The sequence below is a fragment of the Oryctolagus cuniculus genome, chromosome 9 (genome assembly GCF_051225735.1).
Source record: "Oryctolagus cuniculus isolate XC-2025 breed Fujian yellow rabbit chromosome 9, ASM5122573v1, whole genome shotgun sequence".
Classification (NCBI taxonomy): Eukaryota; Metazoa; Chordata; class Mammalia; order Lagomorpha; family Leporidae; genus Oryctolagus; species Oryctolagus cuniculus.
The window spans coordinates 98883520-98906355 of NC_142875.1; the positions used below are offsets into that span (position 1 = coordinate 98883520).

Sequence of the window (22836 nt, forward strand, 5' to 3'; positions counted from 1 at the left end):
ACACACACACACACACACACACAAAAAACCACTTCAGTGGTTAGGATAAAGAACAGCCTAAATTGAGAAAGTAGTGGCTCATATAGAGGATATGTAGAGTTCTTTCTTTCTTTTTGAGATTTATTTATTTATTTGAAAGGCAGAGAGAGCGAGAGACAGAGAGATCTTGTATCCATTGGTTCACTTCCAGATACCTATAACAGTGTCAGGGCTGAGCCAGGCCAAAGCCAAGAATTCCATCGAGGTCTTCCACATTTGAGGCAGGGGCCTAACTACTTGGGGCTGTCATCTGCTATCTTCCAGGATACATTAGCAGGAAGTTTTATTGGAAGCAGGGCAGCCAGCTGATATTCAAACTGGCACTCCAATATAGGTTACCAATGTCACAAGCTGCAGTTAAACCCATTGTGCCATAATGCCTACCCCGGTAAACAAGCTTCTAAGAAAGTAGATTAGGAATATACAAACAAGCTTCTAAGAAAGCAGATTAGGAATATACATAGTTATACCCTGAAGAATACAGAATAACTAGGAACACTAGTAGCATTTGAAGAGGCACACTGGGTGAACAGAATGGGAGTGAGTTACAAGGAGTGTGCTTTTTGTATCTTTAATTTCTACCTTTGTTCTATACATATAAATACTTAAAATATAACAACCATATCCAACAATTAAGATGACAAAGTATCAGAAAGTTTGAGGCCAGCGCTGTGGCTCACTATGCTAATCCTCCGCCTGCGGCGCCAGCACCCCGGGTTCTAGTCCCAGTTGGGGCGCCAGATTCTGTCCTGGTCGCTCCTCTTCCAGTCCAGCTCTCTGCTGTGGCCCTGGAGTGCAGTGGAGGATGGATGGCCTAGGTCCTTGGGCCCTGCACCCTCATGGGAGACCAGGAGGAAGCACCTGGCTCCTGGCTTTGGATCAGCGCAGCGTGCCGGCCACAGCAGCCACTTGAGGGGTGAACCAATGGAAAAAGGAAGACCTTTCTCTCTCTCTCTCTTTCTCACTGTCTAACTCTGCCTGTCAGAAGAAAAAAAAGGAAAGTTTGAGTCAGAAAGTGGAAATAAATTTAGATTTATTTTATAAGTTGACATGAAATTTGCCTAACAAAATTAATTTTAACTGTACAATACAGTGGCATTCATTACATTCACAATGTTGTGTAACCAACACATCAAGCTCCTAAACATTTTCATCATCTTAAAAACAACAATCTGTATCTACTAAGCATCTCTTCCTGTTTCCCCTTCCTTTAAGCCTATGCTATGTATGCATTCTTTAATTGTGAATTGTCTAAGTTGTTAGGCATTTTTCTTTTTAAATTCAAAACTCTTTTCTGATCATTATCTGCTTCAATTTCGAAGCCTCAGAGGCTAAGGTGGCAGGAGGATTTAGCTGAGAGAGCCTTAGACTTGAAACCCCAGCTCCTATTATCAACTCTGCCTCTGACCAACTATAATTTGGGGCAAGTAGCTACCCTTTTCTGGACCCCTCGTCCCCATCTGAAAACAAGGGGTTGGACTAACTCATGTTTAGTGTTCATAGATGGAAATTTTATAAGTTTGTTAAAAAATTAAGGGGAGGAAGATAGGTAAATTTGCTTTTATACATGTCTTCACCAACTTTTATATATATATATGTATAATTTTTTTTTTTTTTTTTTTTTGAGAGAGAGAATTACAGACAGAGAGAGGGAAAGACAGAGAGAAAGGTCTTCCATCTGCTGGTTCACTCCCCAAATGGCCTATCCAAAGCCAGGAGCCAGGAGCTTCCTCTGGGTTTACAATTTTTTAAAAAAAGATTTATTTGTTTACTTGAAAGACAGAATTATAGAAAAAGAGGGGAAGAGACAGAGATTTTCCATCTACTGGTTTATTTGCAATGGCTGGGGCTAGGCCAGGCCAAAGCCAGGAGCCAGGAACTTCTTCAGTTCTCCCAAATGGGTGCAGGGATCCATGCACTTGGGCTATCTTCCACTGCATTCCTAGCCACATCAGTAGGGATCTGGATCAGAAGTGAAACAGCTGGGACTCAAGTGAGATGCTGTTTTAAATGTGTAGTTCAATAATGTCAACACATAAACACTTTTTTGATTTAAGGTTTGTTTTATTTGAAAGGCAGAGTTAGAGAGAGGGAAAGACAGATAGTTCTTCCATCTGCTGGTTCACTCCAAAATGTCTTAATGCCCTGGGCCAGACCGAAACCAGGAGCCTGGAACTCCATCCAGGTCTCCAATGTGCATGGCAGGGGTCCTGATATTTAGGACATGCCCAACTATTTTCCCAGGTACATTAGCAAAGAGATGGATCAGAAACAGAGCAGCTAGAACTCAAACCTACACTCCAATATGGCATGCCAGCATTGCAGGCAACAGCTTAATCCCACTGCACCACAACACTGGTCCTGCTATGTGTTTTTCAATGCCCTAGACCATTTTTGTTCCTCATCTCCTTCATCACTACTTTCTTTTTTTTTTTTTTTTTAAGATCTATTTTATTTTTTTATTTATTTATTTATTTTACAGGCAGAGTGGACAGTGAGAGAGAGAGACAGAGTGAAAGTCTTCCTTTTCCGTTGGTTCACCCCTCAATGGCTGCTGCGGCCGGCGCCCCGATCCGAAGCCAGGAGCCAAGTGCTTCTCCTGGTCTCCCATGTGGGTGCAGGGCCCAAGGACTTGGGCCATCCACCACTGCACTCCTGGGCCACAGCAGAGAGCTGGACAGGAAGAGGAGCAACCGGGACAGAATCCGGCGCCCCGACAGGGACTAGAACCTGGTGTGCCGGCGCCACAGGCGGAGGATTAGCCTATTGAGCCTCAGTGCTGGCCTAGATCTATTTTATTTTAAAGGTAGAGTTAGAGAGAGAGAGGAAGAGACAGAGAGAGAGGTCTTCCAATGGTTTGGTCTGGGCCAGGCACTTTATCCAGGTCTCCCATGTGGGTTCAGGAACCCAAGCACTTGGGCCATCTTCCACTGCTGTCCCAGGCACATTAGCAGGGAGCTGGATTGGAAGAGGAGCAGCCAGGATTTGAACTGGTGCCCATATGGGATGCCGGCGCTGCAGGCAGAGGCTTAGCTTTCCCTTTTTTCTTTTTTTTAAATTTAATTTAATTTTATTTTTTTATTTGACAGGTAGAATTAGACAGTGAGAGAGACAGAGAGAAACCTTCCATTGGTTCACTCCACAAATGGCCGCTACCGGCACTGTGCCGATCCGAAGCCCCCACAAATGGCCGCTGTGGCCAGTGAGCTGCTGCCAGCACTGTGCACTGATCCGAAGCCGGGAGCCAGGTGCTTCCTCCTGGTCTCCCATGCGGGTGCAGGGGCCCAAGCACTTGGGCCATCCTCCACTGCCCTCCCGGGCCACAGCAGAGAGCTGGACTGAAAGAGGAGCAACTGGGACTAGAACCCGGCACCCATATGGGATGCTGGCACTGCAGGCGGAGGATTAACCAAGTGAGCCACAGCGCCGGCCACTGGAGGCTTAACTTACTACACCAGCGCACTGGCCCCCATTACTCTTGTATTTGTTTTTTGTAGTTTATCATTGTGATTCCCTTCTCATTCCTTTTTGAAAATTATATGTATTTTTAATTGATACACAATAATTATACATATTATGGGATACTATGTATTATGATCAGGTCAGGATAATTTATCACCTTAGACATGTTTCATTTCTTTGTATTTAGGATCCTTTTGCATGTATTTTTTAAAGGTTTATTTTATTATTTGAAAGTCAGAATTAATAGAATTATATAAAAATTACAGAATTGTATGGAGGGAGGGAGATAGATATCCAGATAGTCTTATGCGCTGGTTCACTCCCCCGAATGGCTGTAATAACCAGGGCTGACCCAGGCCAAAGCTGGGAGTCCAGAACTACATCTGGGTCTCATATGGGTAGTAGGGATCCAAGCACTTGGACCTTCTTCACTGCTTTTCCAGGCACATCAGCAAGAAGCTGGATCTGAAGTGGAGCAGCCAGGACTCAAAACATCATTCATGTGGGATAGTGTCCCAGGCAGTGGCTTAACTCATTGTGCTACAGTGCTTACCCCTGTGTATATTTTTTATAGACATTTTCTTATTGGTTATCTTGAAGATCACAGTTAATAATGTCACAAGCTGCAGTCGAACCCATTGTGCGGTAAACTGTGTACAAATTTCTAACAATCTATTTGGAATCATACCAACTTAGTTTTATTAACATATAAAATCTTTGCTTTTATATACTTCACTGATTTTTATTTGTATATTTGTTCAACTTTTATTTAATAAATATAAATTTCCCAAATACAACTTTTGAATTATAGCGGCTTTTCTCCCCATAACCTCGCTCCCACTTGTAACCATCCCATCTCCCACTCCCTCTCCCTCTCCCATACCATTCTTCATCATGATTAATTTTCAATTATCTTATATACAGAAGATCAACTTAGTATATACTAAGTAAAGATTTCAACAGACTGTACCCACAAGACACACAAAGTATAGAATACTGTTTGGGTAGTAGTTTTACCATTAATTTACATAGTACAGCACATTAAGGACAGAGGTCCTACATGGGTTGCAGGTGCTGCACACCAATTCCTGTTGTTGATTTAACAGTTGACACTCTAATTTATGATGTCAGTAATCACCCGAGGCTCTTGTCATGAGCTACCAAGGCTTTGGAAGCCTCTTGAGTTCACCAACTCTGTTCTTATTTAGACAAGGCCATATTCAAAGTGGAAGTTCTCTCCTCCCTTCAGAGAAAGGTACTGCATTCTTTGATGGCCCATTCTTTCCTCTGGGATCTCACTCACAGAGATCTTTCATGTAGGGTTTGTTCCCCCCTCCCCCCACAGTGTTTTGGTTTTCCATGCCTGCGAAACTCTCAAGGGCTTTTTAGCCAGATCCGAATGCCTTAAGGGCTGATTCTGAAGCCAGAGTACTGTTTAGGGCATTTGCCATTCTATGAGTCTGCTGTGTATCCTGCTTCCCATGTAGGATCATTCTCTTCTTTTTAATTCTATCAATTATTATTTGCAGACACTGGTCTTATGTATGTAATCCCTTTGACACTTAATCCTATCTTTTTGATCAATTGTGAATTTAAACTGATCACTTTAATAAGTAAGATGGAATCGGTATATGCCACCTTGATGGAGTTGAATTGGGATCCCCCAGCATGTTTCTAGATCTACCGTTAGGGGTAAGTCCGAGAGAGCATGTGCCGAACGGTACATCTCTTCCCTCTCTTATTCCCACTCTTATATTTAACAGGTATCACTTTTCAGTTAAATTTAAACACTAAGAATAATTGTGTGTTAATTAAAAGTTCAACCAATGGTATTAAGTAGAACAAAAAAATACTAAAAGGAATAAAATAGTAAGTTGTTCCTCGACATTCAGGGCAAGGGCTGATCAAGTCACTGTTTCTCATAGTGTCCGTTTCACTTCAACAGGTTTGCTTTTAGGTGCTCAGTTGTCACAGATCAGGGAGAACATATGATATTTGTCCCTTTGGGACTGGCTTATTTCACTCAGCGTGATCTTTTCCAGATTCCTCCATTTTGTTGCAAATGACCAGATCCCGTTTTTTTTAACTGCCATATAGTATTCTTTTTTTTTTTTTTTTTTTGACAGGCACAGTGGACAGTGAGAGAGAGACAGAGAGAAAGGTCTTCCTTTTGCCATTGGTTCACCCTCCAATGGCCGCCACGGCTGGCGCGCGCGGCCGGCGCACCGCGCTGATCCGAAGGCAGGAGCCAGGTACTTATCCTGGTCTCCCATGGGGTGCAGGGCCCAAGCACTTGGGCCATCCTCCACTGCACTCCCTGGCTACAGCAGAGAGCTGGCCTGGAAGAGGGGCAACCGGGACAGAATCCGGCGCCCCGACCGCAACTAGAACCCTGTGTGCCGGCGCCGCAAGGTGGAGGATTAGCCTAGTGAGCCGCGGTGCCGGCCAAATTCTATAGAGTACATATCCCATAATTTCTTTATCCAGTCTTCTGTTGATGGGCATTTAGGTTGATTCCAGGTCTTAGCTATTGTGAATTGAGCTGCAAGAAACATTAAGGTGCAGACATCTGTTTTATTTGCCAATTTAATTTCCTTTGCGTAAATTCCAAGGAGTGGGATGGCTGGGTTGTATGGTAGGGTTATATTCAGGTTTTTGAGAATCTCTAGACTGACTTCCATAGTGGCTTTACCAGTTTGCATTCCTACCAACAGTAGATTAGTGACCCTTTTTTCCCACATCCTTGCCAGCATCGGTTGTTAGTTGATTTCTGTATGTGAGCCATTCTAACCGGGGTGAGGTGAAACCTCATTGCGGTATTGATTTGCATTTCCCTGATGGCTAGTGATGCTGAACATTTTTTCATGTGTCCGTTGGCCATTTGGATTTCCTCTTTTGAAAAATGTCTATTGAGGTCCTTGGCCCATCTCTTAAGTGGGTTGTTTGTTTTGTTGTTGTGGAGTTTCTTGATCTCTTTGTAGATTCTGGTTATTAACCCTTTATCTGTTGTATAGTTTGCAAATATTTTTTCCCATTATGTTGTTTGCTTCTTCACTTTCCTGACTGTTTCTTTTGTAGTACATAAACTTCTCAATTTGGTATAATCCCAGTTGTTAATTTTGGCTTTGACTGCCTGTGCCTCTGGGATCTTTTCCAAGAAATCTTTGCCTGTGCCTATATCTTGCAGGGTTTCTCCAATGTTCTCTAATAATTTGATGGTGTCAAGTCATAGATTTAGATCTTTAATCCATGCTGAATGGATTTTGTGTAAGTTGTAAGGTAGGGGTCTTGCTTCATGCTTCTGCATGTGGAAATCCAGTTTTCCCAGCACCATTTGTTGAATAGATTATCCTTGCTCCAGGAATTGGTTTTAGAATCTTGATCAAATAACAGATACTGTGAGAGTCGTCGGAGGGTTTTGCTACAGCATGTGCATGAAGGCTATGAGAAAGATCTGTGGGAGTACATTGAGGACTGAGAGTGGCCCCGCATAATATGAACTCTGAAATCTTTACCATCTAGAGTGCTCATGCAATTAAAACAAACAAAACAAACACAAACAAGGAGGCACTAAGCCTATTCTGACACGACTGGTCTATAGTACCAGAATTCTGTTTTGTTAACGGAAAGTTTAAGTAAATTATATTGTAATAAAAAAGGTAGATAAACCATTGTACAACAGTATTCTAGGCCGCCAACAAAAGTGTGACACACACTAAAAGCCCTCCAACTTTAACTTGTAACGTAGCTTCATTCTCAAAGTTGACTCCTTGTTTCTTTTTCTTTTCCCTGAGTGTAGTACAGTTAAACTTTCCAACAGCTCCTTGACACTGCTTTTCATGTCCAAACCAGACATTTTGTTGTACTTTGGTAAAGGCCCTACCCACACACACAATACGCCCACACACACAGGCTGACTCTCTTACTCAAAGTCATGAGTGAACGATTACTCCTTGTGAAGAAAATTCTTGGGACAAGGAAGGGGGTAGGCAGCAAGAGGATTAAACAAACGAAAACAAAATACTTTGTATATGACTTTTAAAAACAAGAGGACAACACAGTATTTTTCAAAATTGTATATAGCGCATATGCATGGACAAAGCAAGCATGGCACGTGTTTGCATAATGTTCAATTACAAAAATATTCTTTAAAAAAAAAAGAATCTTGATCAAATATAAGTTGGCTGTAGATGTTTGGATTGATTTCTGGTGTTGGTGTTCTGTTACATTGGTCTATCCATCTGTTTCTGTACCAGTACCATGCTGTTTTGATTATAACTGCCCTGTAGTATGTCCTGAAATCTGGTATTGTGATGCCTCTGGCTTTGTTTTTGTTGCACAAGATTGCTTTAACTATTCGAAGTCTCCTGTGCCTCCATATGAATTTCAGCATCAATTTTTCCAGATCTGAAAAGAATGTCTTTGGTGTCTTGATTGGCATTGCATTGAATCTATAAATTGCTTTTGGAGGAATGGACATTTTGATGATATTGATTCTTCCAATCCATGAGCATGGAAGATTTTTCCTTTTTTTTTTTTTTGTATCCTCTTCTATTTCTTTCTTGAAGATTTTGTAATTCTCATTGTAGAGATCTTTGACGTCCTTGGTTAAGTTGATTCCGAGGTATTTTATTGTTTTTATAGCTATTGTGAATGGGATTGATCTTAGCAGTTCTTTCTCAGTCATGGCATTGCCTGTGTATACAAACTTCTATGAGTTCCAATAGTTTCTTTGTAGAGTGCTTTGGATCCCCTAAATAAAGAATCATATCATCTGCAAAGAGGGATAGTTTGAGTTCTTCCTTCCCAATTTGTATCCCTTTAAATTCTTTTTCTTACCTAATGGCTCTGGATAAAACTTCCAGAACTATATTGAATAGCAGTGGTGAGAGTGGGCATCCCTGTCTGGTACCAGATCTCTGTGGAAATGCTTCCAGCTTTTCCCCATTCAATAGGATGCTGGCTGTGGGTTTTTCATAAATTGCTTTGATTGTATTGAGGAATGTTCCTTCCATACCCAGTTTGCTTAGAGTTTTCATCATGAAAGGGTGTTGTATTTTATCGAATGCTTTCTCTGCATCTATTGAGATAATCATATGGTTTTTCTTCTGCAGTCTGTTAATGTGGTATATCACATTGATTGTTTTGCGCACATTGAACCATCCCTGCATACCAGGGATAAATCCCACTTGGTCTGGGTGGATGATCTTTCTGATGTGTTGTTGCATTCTATTGTCCAGAATTTTATTGAGGATTTTTTTCATCTATGTTCATCAGGGAAATTGGTCTGTAATTCTCTTTCTCTGGTGCATCTTTTTTCAAGTTTAGGAATTAAGGTGATGCTGGCTTTATAGAAAGAATTTGGGAAGATTCTCTCATTTTCGATTTTTCTGAATAGTTTGAGAAGAATTGGAGTCAGTTCTTCTTTACATGTCTGGTAGAATTCAGCAGTGAATCCATCTGGTCCTGGGCTTTTCTTTGTTGGGAGGGCCTTTATTACTGATTCAATTTCTGACTCAGTTATGGGTCTGTTTAGGTTTCCTACGTCTTCATGGTTCAATTTAGGCAGGTTGCATGTGTCCAAGAATCTGTCCATTTCTGATAGATTTCCCTGTTTGCCGGCATACAACTCTTTGTAGTAATTTCTGATGACTTTTTATTTCTATGTGTCTTTTGTTACATTCCCTTTTTCATCTCTGATTTTATTGATTTGGGTCTTTTCTTTTTTTAGTTAGTTGGGCCAATGGTTTGTCAATTTTGTTTTTTAAAAAAAAAAACAGCTCTTCGTTTGGCTGCTCTTTTGTAATGGTTTTTTTTTTTTTTTTTTGGATTCAATTCTGTTGATTTCTTGTCTAATTTTAATTATTTCTCTTCTCCTGCTAGTTTGAGGGGTCTGGTTTGCTGCAGTTTTTCTAGATCCTTGAGATGCATTGATAGCTCATTTGCTTGGTGCCTTTCCAATTTCCTGATGTAGGCACCTATTGCTATATACTTTCCTCTTAATACTGCTTTTGCTATATCCCATAAGTTTTGATTTGTTGTGTTGTTATCCTCATTTACTTCCAGAAAGTTTTGATTATTTTTTTGATTTCTTCTATGACTCACTTTTCATTCAGGAGCATGTTATTCAATCTCCATGTGTTTGCATATGCTTTAGGGATTCCTGAGTTGCTAATTTCCAGCTTCATTCCACTGTGGTCTGAGAAGCTACATGGTATGATTTTGATTCTTTTGAATTTTCTGAGACTTGCTTTATGGCCTAATATGTGCTTAATCCTAGAGTAGGTTCCATGTATTGCTGAGAAGAATGTGTATTCTTTAAGTGTAGGATGAAAAGTTCTGTAGATATCTGTTAGATCCATATAGTCTATAGTGTCAATAAAATCTGCTGTTTCCTTGTTAATCTTCCGTCTGGTTGATCTATTTCTTTTTTTTTTTTTTTTTTTAATTTTTTTATTTTTTTGACAGGCAGAGTTAGACAGTGAGAGAGAGAGAGACAGAGAGAAAGGTCTTCCTTCTGTTGGTTCACCCCCCAAATGGCCGCCATGACCGGCACGCTATGCCAATCCGAAGCCAGAAGCCAGGTGCTTCCTCCTGGTCTCCCATGTGGGTGCAGGGCTCAAGGATTTGGGCTATCCTCCACTGCCTTCCTGGGCCACAGCAGAGAGCTAGACTAGAAGAGGAGCACCCAGGACAGAATCCAACACCCCAACTGGAACTAGAACCTGGGGTTCCGGCGCCGCAGGCGGAGGATTAGCCTAGTGAACCACGGTGCCGGCCCATATGTCTATTTCTGAAAGTGGAGTATTGAAGTCATCCTATACTATTGTATTGGAGTCTAAGTCTCGCTTTAAGTTCCTTAACGTATCTTTCAAATAACCCAGTGCCTTGTAATTAGGTGCATATACGTTTATAATAGTTACATCTTCCTGTTGAATTGATCCCTTAATCATTATATAGTGCCCTTCTTTGTCTCTCTTAACAGTTTTTGTATTAAAGTTTATTTTGTCTGATATTACGATGGTTACGCCAGCTCTTTTTTGGTTTCTGTTGACATGGAATATCTTTTTTCAACCTTTCACTTTCAGTCTGCATGCATCTTTGCAGCAAATAATGGGTTTTGTTTTTTAATCCATTCAGCCAGTCTGTTTCTTTTAATTGGAGAGTTGAGGCCATTTACATTCAATGTGACTATTGATAAGTAGTGACTTTGCCCTGCCGTTTTTCTAAAGATATTTCTAATATATGCTTTGAACTCCCTGTGATCTTTTACTAGGAGGTTTTCTTCCTTTACCTTCTTTTGTATTGGTGGCCATGTTTCTGTGTGTAACACATCTTTAAGCATCTTTTGCAGGGCTGTATGAGTGGCGACAAATTGCTATGAAAGGTCTTTATTTCACCTTCATTCACAAATGAGAGCTTTGTAGGATATAATATTCTGAGATGGCAGTTTTTTCTCTAGTACTTGGGCTATATCTCGCCATTCCTCCTAGCCTATAGGGTTTCTGATGAGAAGTCTGCTGTGAGTCTAATTGGAGATCCTCTGAGAATAATCTGACGTTTCTCTCTTGCACATTTTAGAATCTTTTCTTTATGTTTTACTGTGGTGAATTTGATTGCAATGTGTCATGGTGAGGATCTCTTTTGGTCATGTTTATTGGGGGTTCTATGTGCTTCCTGTACTTGGATGTCTCTGTCCTTCTCCAAACCTGGGAAGTTTTTCTGCTATAGCATCTCACTAAAAAGGCCTTCTAATCCTTTCTCTGTCTCCAGACCTTCAGGAACTCCTAAAACCCAAATGTTGGTTTTTTTAATAGTACCCTGTAGATTCCCCACAATATTTTTTAGATTTCTAATTTCCTCTTCTTTTCTTTGGTTTGACTGTATAGTTGTTTTTTTTTTAAACAGGCAGAGTTAGACAGTGAGACAGAGAGAAAGTGAGAGTTATATACAGTGAGAGAGAGAGAAGGGTCTTCCTTCTGTTGGTTCACTCCTTTAGTGGCTGCCACGGCCGGTGCTGCGCCAATCCAAAGCCAGGAGCCGGGTACTTCCTCCCAGTCTCCCATGTGGGTGCAGGGCCCAAGTACTTGGGCTATCCTCCGCTGCCCTCCTGGGCCGCAGCAGAGAGCTGGACTGGAAGAGGAGCACCAGGACTAGTGCCCGGCACCACAACCGGGACTAGAACCCGGGGTGCCGGCTCCATAGGCAGAGGATTAGCCAGGTGAGCCACGGTGCCAGCCTTAACTGTATACTTTTCTGTGCTCTGTCTTCTAAGTCCTTTATTTTCTGCCTCACTGATTCTATTTTTAAGACTCTCAAATGTGGTTTTTATTTGTTCTATTGAATTCTTCATTTCATTTTGGTTTCTGTTCAATATCTCAATTTCATGTTCTAGTAAATTCCTCATTTCATTTTGATTCCTCCCTATTTCATTTTCACGAGAGAGATTTTCTGTCCTGTCCTGTATGGATTTCTGTAGATCATGCATTTGTTTTTGATAGCTTCTAAATGTTCTTATCATAAATTTTTTGAAATCCATAGCTTGCATTTATTTTATCTCATCATCTTCATAATCTTGTATTGGAGTGTCATGTTCATTTGGGACCGTCATGATGTCTTCCTTGTTCTTGTTTCCTCGGTTTTTGCGTTTTTTGTTTGGCATTGTGGAGATATTCTTGGCCTCCCCCTCCCCCCGCCCGCCACTGTGGTGACTTTTCTCGGCATACTAGGACTCTAGATTAAGTGGACTGTCTGCTTTTGGTGAATCTCTAGAGGCTTATGGTGGGTATGGCCAGAGAGCTCTGTTCAGTTCTTCAGAGTTAAGGGTATGCCAAAGGTGACACACCCAGGTTTGGCGTGGTAAATCTTCTCTCTCTCTCTCTCTTTTTTTATTCAGAAGGGAAGTAATTCTACTCAGCTGAGCTCTTCTCCTCGATGGCAATCAGTACCTGAGTGCCAGCCCCAGTGGGTATAATATTCGTCTGCTCTGTCCCAAGGACCATGCAAAGGATCTGTGCAGTCCTCAGTGTAAGCTCAAATTCCCCTGCAATATCTCTCATCAGGTAGCCAGGGCTGCCTGAGCCAGATTCCCCTGCAGTATCTTTCACCGGGTATCCAGGGCCATGTGAGCCAGATTCCCCTGCAGTGTATCTCACCAGATAGCCAAGGCCGCCTGAGTTTGTGGCATCTCCCACCAAGACAACTCACGTTTCAGCCACACCATGAGTTCTCCCACATACCCTCAGTGGTTTTTTTTTTTCCCACTGTCCTGGTTCATAAGCTGTACACATTCACTAGGTCTTAGTCTCATGTTATTACTTCCCACCAGAGTCAGGTTCTTCTGCTTGGCTGAGGGCAGGCACAGCCCCGAGCTGGCACAGCTGTTATGTATGTCCAAAATGGCACCTGCTCTGTTGTCTCACACCCCTTTGTAAGGTGTGTGGAGAGAACATGTCCGTACCGTCCCTTTTATTTTTTTTCTCTCCTCTAGTGAGGCTGGCGTACTTTCCCCAACAGGGCTGCAAGCCTCCTTCCCTCTAGGCTCTTCCCGCTGCTTTTCCACCAGTGTCTCAGGCTACTGCAGTTTCGCCTCACCTCTTTTCCAGCACTGGTGCAGAGAAGGCAGCTGGGCTCCTGAGCCATGGGCACCCATGTCCTCCATATAGATCCACCGTGTCCCTTAATTCCAATAGAGTTTCCTCTGCAGTTTTTTTCCTAACTCTTCCCTGAGACTACACTATCTCCACTTTTATTAAACTATCTTTTCCTGGACTATCAGTGAGTTCCCTCCCTATTCTGCCATCCTGGAGCCCCTTTCCTATTCGTATATTTTTAAAATATTTTATTTATTTATTTGAGAGGTAGAGCTACAGACAGAGAGGGGGAGAGACAGGGAGAAAGGTTTTCCATCCTCTGGTTCACTTCCCAATTGGCCAGTCATGAAGCAGGAGCTTCCTCTGGGTTTCCCACACTGGTGCAGGGGTCCAAACAGTTGGGCCATCTTCTACTGATTTTCCAGGCTATAGCAGAGAGCTGGATCAGAAGAGGAGCAGCTGAGACAAGAACGAGCACCCACATGGGTTGCTGGTGCCACAGGAAGTTACATATATATTTTTAAAGGTTTATTTTATTTGAAAGGTAGAATTGCAGAGAGGGAGAGACAGAGAGATTGAGGTCTTTCATCCATTGGTTCACACCCCAGATGTCTGCAACTTCAGGGCTGGGCCCAGCCAAAGCCAGAAGCCAGGAGCTTCATCTGGGTCTCCCACATGGGTGCAGGGGCCCAGGGACTTGAGCCATCTTCCACTGCTTTTCCAAGCTCATTAGCAGGAAGCTCGACCAGAAATTGAACAGCCTAGGATGTAAACCAGTGACCGTATGCAATGCTGGCATTGCAGACAGCAGCTTAACCTGCTATTCCACAATGCTGATCCCTTAATTTATCTTTATAGTTTTTTTTGCCCATTAACATGGATTTAGAATTATTATTTGATGTGTTTTTAAATCACATAGGTAGTAAGATAAATTATGAATTCAGAATGCCTTAATGCTGGTTTTGATATTTAGTTATATAGTTACTTTTTTAAAAAATAAAAGATATTTATTTGAGAAGAAGAAAGAGAGAGAGCGTCCCCATCCATCAATTTGCTCCCTTAATGCCCAGTCCAGGACTGGGCAAAACAAGGAACTCAGTCAAGATCTCCCACATGTGTGACAGGGACCCAACTACCTGAGCTGTTACTGGTACCTCCCAGGTTCTGCGTTAGCAAGAGGTGTTGGAGTGAGGAGCTAGAGTCAGAGAACCCAAGCACTCTGATTTGAAATTCAAGTGTCCTAACTGGCAGCTTAACTGCTAGACCAAATACCTGCCACCATATCTGGGGTGTTTTTGTTGTTGTTTTTAATGTCTGTCTACACCGAGGGTGTCTGGTTATCATGTTTCTCCATTAAGCTGTGTGGTTGAGGCAGTTTTAATTTATTAATATTCCCTTTTTAGCACCACTTCTTATTCTCACTATATTTAGTCTCTCTGAGATGGAAAATGTTGCATTTATGGTTTGATGAAGCAGATTGGATCTCTTCTTATCCTTATTCTCACTTTGTACAGTGCTACAGTAATCATGTATGTATATGTATGCTTTAAAATAAGTTGTTTTAGCAAAAATAAAGGTTTTCTTTGTTAATATGGGTGAATGTAAAATAGGTTTCTAAAATGAAATATAAGTCAAAGTGTGTGTAATTTTCATTTTTTTAGAATATTTATTTGACAGGTAGAGTTATAGACAGTGAGAAAGAGAGAAAAGTCTTCCTTCCATTGGTTCACTCACCAAATGGCTGCTATGGCCGGCACTGCACCAATCTGAAGCTAGGAGCCAGGTGCTTCCTCCTGGTCTCCCATGTGGGTGCAGGGGCCCAAGCACTTGGGCCATCTTCCACTGCCCTCTTGGGCCACAGCAGAGAGCTGGACTGGAAGAGGAGCAACCAGGACTAGAACCCGGTGCCCATATGGGATGCTGGAGCCACAGCACCAGCCAATTTTTTTTTTTTTTTTTGAACAATAAACCATGAAGGAGGACTTGTTTACCTTTCCAGGCCTTGATTTTCCAAAACTGCAGCTCCTTGCCCTCTAGTACATAGCCATCTGTTCAGCCACACCAGTGAATCTTAATGCAGTGTACAGTGTATAAAAGAAGCTTGCCCTGGGGTCTGTGCTGTGACGTAGTGAGTAAAGCCACTGCCTATAGTGCCAGTATCCCATATAGGATGTTTGATTCCAGCTGTTCCATTTCAGATCCAGCACCCAGCTAGTGTGCTTGTGAAGGCAGTGAAGGATAGCCCAAGTATTTGGGCCCTGCACCCACAGGGGAAACCCAGAAGAAGCTGTTGGCTCCTGGCTGTTGCAGCCATTTGGGGAGTAAACCAGTGGATGGAAGATCTCTCTCTCTTTCTCTCTGTATTTCTGCCTTTCAAATAAAATAAATAAATATTTTTAACAAAGATGCAATTTACCCATTTCTCCTCTTTAGCATATGCTAACCTAAAAATGTTTTTTAAAAAGGAAGAAACAGCAGCAGCGTGGCCGGCGCCGCGGCTCACTAGGCTAATCCTCTGCCTTGCAGCACTGGCGCACCGGGTTCTAGTCCCGGTCGGGGCGCTGGATTCTGTCCCAGTTGCCCCTCTTCCAGGCCAGCTCTCTGCTGTGGCCAGGGAGTGCAGTGGAGGATGGCCCAAGTCCTTGGGCCCTGCACCCCATGGGAGACCAGGATAAGTACCTGGCTCCTGCCTGCCATCGGATCGGCGTGGTGCGCCGGCCGCAGCGCACTGGCCGCGGCGGCCATTGGAGGGTGAACCAACAGCAAAGGAAGACCTTTCTCTCTGTCTCTCTCTCTCACTGTCCACTCTGCCTGTCAAAAAAAAAAAAAAAAAAAAAAAACAAAAAACAAACAAACAAAAATAACAGCAGCAGCGTGCCCTGCTGGGATTCCTCCTCTAGAAGGCTGCTGGTTTTGGCATTACTTTTCCTTTTATCATATTTCTTCTGAATTTTCTTTGATCTTTTTTTTTTTTTTTTTCCCAAAATTTCTTCCTCCTCAGGAGTTAGCTTGGCCCCCTTCTTGCAGCCCAAGGGCAATGCATAGTGAGACTTGTACCACTGTTGATACGGCGTGCTGTCTATAAGCAAAATGCAGTTCTTCACCAGCCTCTTGGTGCAGACCAGCTTGTTATTAGAGACATTGTAGACAACATCAGTAATCCTTGATTTCCTAGTACAATACTTGAAGCCCCAGGAGATGTTCCTCACATCTAGCCTCAAGGTGCGATACTTCTAGTTACCTCCTCACACCTGCACTGTATTTATGTTCGGGGAGGGGGTGGATTATCTTAGTTAGTGTTGGCCTCCAGGCCGCCCAGCTCATACTTACAGTAGAGCTTACATTTTCTCCCAGTCTTACAACGCTTGTGCCAGTTGTTCGGAGATGCTTATTGCTGGGCATTGGCTGGAAGGAGTGTAATTTTCATTTTAAAAGCAGTTGAGAATAAAGTATGATTTGTTCCCATTGTTTAGGGTAATCTAAACCATGACTTATGGGATAGGTAGATTTTATTTGTCCTCTCCTCTCCTACCCCCCACCCCTTTAAAGATTTATTTAGGTTCATATTTTTTGTTAAAAATTGGAAGTTTATAAGGAGATATAATGACATTTAAGGCCCCCAACATTTTATTGTAAAATTTTTTGATTTTACAGTTAAAATCATTAACAACTTTTTGCTGAATTTGTTTACTACATTCTGTTCATCTGTCTTTTCATCTCCCATCAATCTTATTCATTCCCAAATAAATGCATTTCATTAGAAATGAAATATATACAATATTTGTATGTTTTCTTTTCATCACAGTTAAACTTACATACAATAGCATAAATCATAATTGTAGTGAATCAGTGACTTTTGACGAAGACATTCACTCCTATAACCAAGATCCTTAAGATAGAGCATTTTCATCATACTAAAAAAAAAAAAAAAACACCCTTTTTACTCCTTCCCATGCAGCCCTTCCATCACCCTTACTGATATGATTTAATTTGTAACCTATAAAACCTACTTTTGCTATCAATTTCCTTTACCCAAATGAGGTAGAATTTCATTGTAGTTCCACTATGCTTTTTTAAACATTTATTTATTTGAAAATCAGAGAGAAAGCTACATCGAGAGAGAGAGAGAGAGAGAGAGAGAGAGAGAGGTCTTCATCCACTGATTCACTCCCCAGTTGGCCTCAATGGTCAGAGCTGTGCCAATCCGGAGCCAGGAGCCAGGAGCCTCTTCCAGGTCTCCCATGCAGGTGCAGAGACACAAGGACTTGGGCCATCTTCTACTGCTTTCCCAGGCCATAGCAGGGTGCTGGATCAGAAGTGGAGCAGCCAGGCCTCGTTCCAGCGCCCATATGGGATGCCGGCTTTGCAGGGGGCTGCTTAACCCGCCACAGTGCCAGCCCCTGTAGTTTCACTATTTTTTTTTTAACTTTTATTTAATGAATATAAATTTCCAAAGTACGGCTTATGGATTACAATGGCTTCCCCCCCATATCGTCCCTCCCACCCACTACCCTCCCCTTCCCCCCTCCCTCTCCCCTTCCATTCACATGAGGATTCATTTTCGATTCTCTTTATATACAGAAGTTCAGTTTAGCATACATTAAGTAAAGATTTCAACAGTTTGCTCCCACACAGAAACATAAAGTGAAAAATAATAGATGATTTTTTAAATGATGATGAAATCAGATCAGACCTATTGTCATGTTTAATCCCAGTGAGAGTCAAGTTGGGAATTGATAATTTCTTCTTCTTCTTTTTTTTTTTTTTTTTTCAGAAGATCAGTTTAGTATACATTAAGTAAGGATTTCAACAGTTTGCACCCCCATAGAAACACAAAGTGAAATATACTGTTTGAGTACTTGTTATAGCATTAAGTCTCAATGTACAGCACATTAAGGACAGAGATCCTACATGAGGAGTAAGTGCATAGTGACTCCTGTTGTTGACTTTACAAATTGACACTCCTGTTTATGGCATCAGTAATCTCCCTATGCACCAGTCATGAGTTTCCAAGGCTATGGAAGCCCCTTGAGTTCTCCGACTCTTATCTTGTTTAGACAAGGTCATAGTCAAAGTGGAGGTTCTCTCCTCCCTTCAGAGAAAGGTACCTCCTTCTTTGAAGACCTGTTCTTTCCACTGGGATCTCACTCACAGAGATCTTTCATTTAGGTGTTTTTGTTTGTTTGTTTGCCAGAGTGTCTTGGCTTTCCATGCCTGAAATACTCTCATGGGCTTTTCAGCCAGATCCGAATGCCTTTAGGGCTGATTCTGAGGCCAGAGTGCTATTTAGGACATCCGTCATTCTATGAGTCTGCTGAGTATCTCGCTTCCCATGTTGGATCACTCTCCCCTTTATTTATTCTATCGGTTAGTATTAGCAGGTACTAGACTTGTTTATGTGTTCCCTTTGACTCTTAGTCCTTTCATTATGATCAATTGTGAACTGAAATTGATCACTTGGACTAGTGAGATGGCATTGGTACATGCCACCTTGATGGGATTAAATTGGAGTCCCCTGGTATGTTTCTAACTCTACCATTTGGGGCAAGTCAGCTTGAGCATGTCCCAAATTGTACATCTCTTCCCTCTCTTATTCCCACTCTTATGTTTAACAGGGATCACATTTCAGTTAAATTTCAACACTTAAGAATAACTGTGTATTAATTACAGAATTAAACCAGTCATATTAAGTAGAACAGACAAAAAAACTACTAAGAGGGATAATGTATTAAGTTGTTCATTAACAGTCAGGGCTATGCTGATCAAGTCACCGTTTCTCATAGTGTCGATTTCACTTCAACAGGTTTCCTATTTGGTGTTCAGTCAGTTGTCACCGATCAGGGAGAACATATGGTATTTGTCCCTTTGGGACTGGCTTATTTCACTCAGCATGATGTGTTCCAGATTCCTCCATTTTGTTGCAAATGACTGGATTTCGTTGTTTCTTACTGCGGTATAGTATTCTAAAGAGTACATATCCCTTAATTTCTTTATCCAGTCTACCGTTGATGGGCATTTAGGTTGGTTCCAGGTCTTGGCTATTGTGAATTGTGCTGCAATAAACATTAAGGTGCAGACCACTTTTTTGTTTGCCAATTTAAATTCCTTTGGGTAAATTCCAAGGAGTGGGATGGCTGGGTCGAACGGTAGGGCTATATTCAGGTTTCTGAGGAATCTCCAGACTGACTTCCATAGTGGCTTGACCAGTTTGCATTCCCACCAACAGTGGGTTAGTGTCCCTTTTTCCCCACATCCTCACCAGCATCTGTTGTTGGTAGATTTCTGTATGTGAGCCATTCTAACCGGGGTGAGGTGAAACCTCATTGTGGTTTTGATTTGCATTTCCCTGATTGCTAGTGACCTTGAACATTTTTTCATGTGCCTGTTGGCCATTTGGATTTCCTCTTTTGAAAAATGTCTATTGAGGTCCTTGGCCCATCTCTTAAGTGGGTTGTTTGTTTTTGTGGAGTTTCTTGATCTCTTTGTAGATTCTGGTTATTAACCCTTTATCTGTTGTATAGTTTGCAAATATTTTTTCCCATTATGTTGTTTGCTTTATTCTTAGAGCTAGATTTCCGTGTGTGTGTGTGTATATGTGTTTTTAAAGTGGTTCTCTGCAAATTGTGTTTATATCTTTAACACAATTTGATTTATACTGTACAGTTTAATGTAAAATATGACCCGTGCACAGATATACTTTGATTTAGCCTCTTTAATGCTGTTCTTCATGCCATAATTTTCATGATACATTTATATATTCTGTAGACCCCCATAGTGTTAAGAGATTTTCTTCTAACTAATCAAATGTATTTTAATGGTACTGAGAAAAAGATAATTTTTATATTAGCACTTTTAGTGCTGTTGATTTTTTTCCTCAGAAGTCCATTGTATTGTGCATTGCAATTCAATCCCTACTTTATCTTCCCTGCAATGAGTAGCATTCGAAATCTAGTGGGTTTTTTTAGCATTGGCTGGGTTGCCAGTATTTCATATATTTCACATATTTCAGAGGTCATCTGGAGTTTTGGCAGAGAGAGTATGCAGAGTTCAGGATTTTCCTTCTGTGCTTACTTACTTGGATTTTCTCCTTTCCTCTGTAGATGTCCACTGTCCCATAGATCTTCCTCCAATGATGGAACTATTCTACAATTTGTACTGTCCAAAGTGGTACCTTGTGCCACATGTGACTTTGAGTACTTGAAATGTGGCTAGTGCAACTAAGAAACAGAATTTTTACTTTATTAATCTACACTTAAATATAGCCATGTTTCTGTGGCAGATACTTTCTCTGCACTGTTCTCAATGCAGTGGTCATTTCAAACTCTCTTCATTTTTGTCTGGATTTTAGCTGACCTACAAATTAGACTAAGGTTTTCTTTTGGGTGCAAAGGTATAGAAAGTACAAAACTTAAGCATTACTTTGTCTTCATCTTTGTGAGTTTTCCCTTCAATTTATGACTAGTTGTAAATGTTCTGCATAACTTTCAAGTAGTTGTGTTATATATTTTTTGAGTTTTATAAATATATCTATGTTGATAAGAACTGCCCCTCCATTTAGCAGAAGCAGAATTCTATCTCTTCTTCCCCTTAGTCATTTTAATAGTAAATAATTGTGGTTACCTAATCCTATAACTATTTGGATGAAAAAGTTCTTAGAAGACTTATTTTTCTGTATCCCTTAACTCTCTTTGGCCCTTTAACCTTACTAAAAGTATCATTAACCTTTAAGGTTGCTGAATCTTAATATTCTAAATTTGATATTCCTATCACTGGTATGCTAGAATTTAATGGAATCCTTCAAAGCAACAAACTCATATCATTGATAACTTGTTTGGTGCCTTTTCCAGGTACCTGAAAAGGTTTAAAGTGATGAAGATCAAAGTTCTGAGAAGCTGGTGCCGTCAAATCCTTAAGGGACTTCAATTTCTTCATACTCGAACTCCACCTATTATTCACCGTGATCTTAAATGTGACAACATCTTTATCACTGGCCCTACAGGCTCAGTCAAGATTGGAGACCTTGGTCTGGCAACCCTGAAACGTGCTTCTTTTGCCAAGAGTGTGATAGGTATGTTTCAAATATACCTTGGAGCCTGACTGGGCTTCTGATTTCTTTTATTTAGAAACTTGGCCCTATCAGAGCTTTTATTAAGTGATATAGAACTTCATAACTTGAAACCACAAAAGGATCAATTCTGCTTAAGAGATTTGGGATTCTCTAAATTCATGCTTATAAAATTATTTTTTGAACTATTCATGTTTTATAAAGTTCCATGCAAAAGAAGTAAGATGGACTTTATTGACAACCTCATGCAACAATCATATTGAGTCATCTTGTTGATCCTCAATTTTATGCAATATTTTTATAATCATTGGGGCTGGACACAATTGCCACTTCATATGAGAAATTTTTGGGGAGGATGAGGTTGTTTTTCAAGATTTATTCATTTAACACAGTGACAGAGGGAGAGAGATCTTCTCTCTGCTGGTTAATACCCCAAGTGACCAAAATGGCTGGGACTGGTCCAGGCCAAAAGAAGGTCTCTGAATGCTGTTGGGGTCTCGCATGTGAATAGCAGGGGCCTAGCTGCTTGGACCATCTTCTGCTGCCTTCCCAGGTGCAGTAGTATGGGATGCCAGCATTGGAAGTGGCAGTTTAACAAGCTTTGCTACAAACACATCCCAGAATTAGAATTTATATGTGGCTATTTTCCAAGATGTTAAGTATAAATATTCAAAACTACCTGCCTGTTAAAATTGTAAAAGTGTGAAACAATGATAGTACATTCTGAAAAGTTCGTTTTACCAACTTTTGGTTACTTCCACTCTATAATTTTTGAAATTAAAACAGTTTTTCAACCTCAGTAATTCTGACATTTGGGGCTGGACAATTCTTTGTTGTAGAGAGCTATACTTATTGTAGGATTATTTAACAGCATTCCTGGCATATGTCCACTGGATGCTTGTGGTATCTCCCTATCCTTTTACTTATAGTCCTTCAGGTGCTGCCTTCTGTCCTCTAGTGGTCAAAATCACCTCCTATTGACCTAAAGAATAAAGCTACCCTTTTGTACATTTAACTAAGAAAATCACAGCTGGGAAAATAATTCAGTGCCTATTTTGATAAGCTTTCACTCTTTGAGGATTGTATCACAGTTTAAAAACTTAAAATCTTCATGGACATTTATTCTGTTTCCCCTACAAGACAAGATGACAAAGAAAAATTCACTAATTTTTAAATGGGGCTAGAATCCTTAGTATTAATAGGAAAATCTTAGAAAATTAGTAATTTGCAATCTTAAAAGTATTATTCTCCTCAGAATATTACATAACTAGGATTTAGAATGCTGGTTTTAAATTTTCTTACAATAAATTAACAATAAGGAGGGAAGAGTTGTTTTTAGCAGAATTTCCTTTTTGCATTCTTCACAGAAAGCATTTTTTTTTCTTTATTTCTTTGTTAAGTCATAGGGTACAATCCTGTTCTTGGAAGTGCCCTGTAATTTGAAATGTATAGACTTAATTTTGGAAGCATTGGCGAACCTAGTCTTGTGGGATCACACACTCTGTGCTCATAAATCAGTCTATTAGAGTTCAATATTTGTGTTGTGTGTTTGTGTATGCATATATATGTATATGTGTGTGTGTATATATATATATATATATTTACATTCTGCCTGTAGAGTTTCCCTCACTATATTTCTTCTATCTGCAGTAGACTTATTTGTATACTGTAGGTTGA

General features: G+C 40.8%; 1 protein-coding gene across 48 annotated transcripts in view; it reads left to right on the plus strand.

The window, feature by feature from the left end:
* WNK1 (WNK lysine deficient protein kinase 1) overlaps window positions 1-22836 on the plus strand; it is a 171585-nt gene that overhangs the window by 66384 nt on the left and 82365 nt on the right. For all 48 annotated transcript variants that reach the window (XM_089304486.1, XM_089304487.1, XM_089304454.1 and 45 more), the window contains exon 3: window positions 20942-21162. In XM_089304486.1, coding sequence (XP_089160612.1) covers window positions 20942-21162 — 221 coding nt within the window. The remainder of the gene's footprint in view (window positions 1-20941; window positions 21163-22836) is intronic.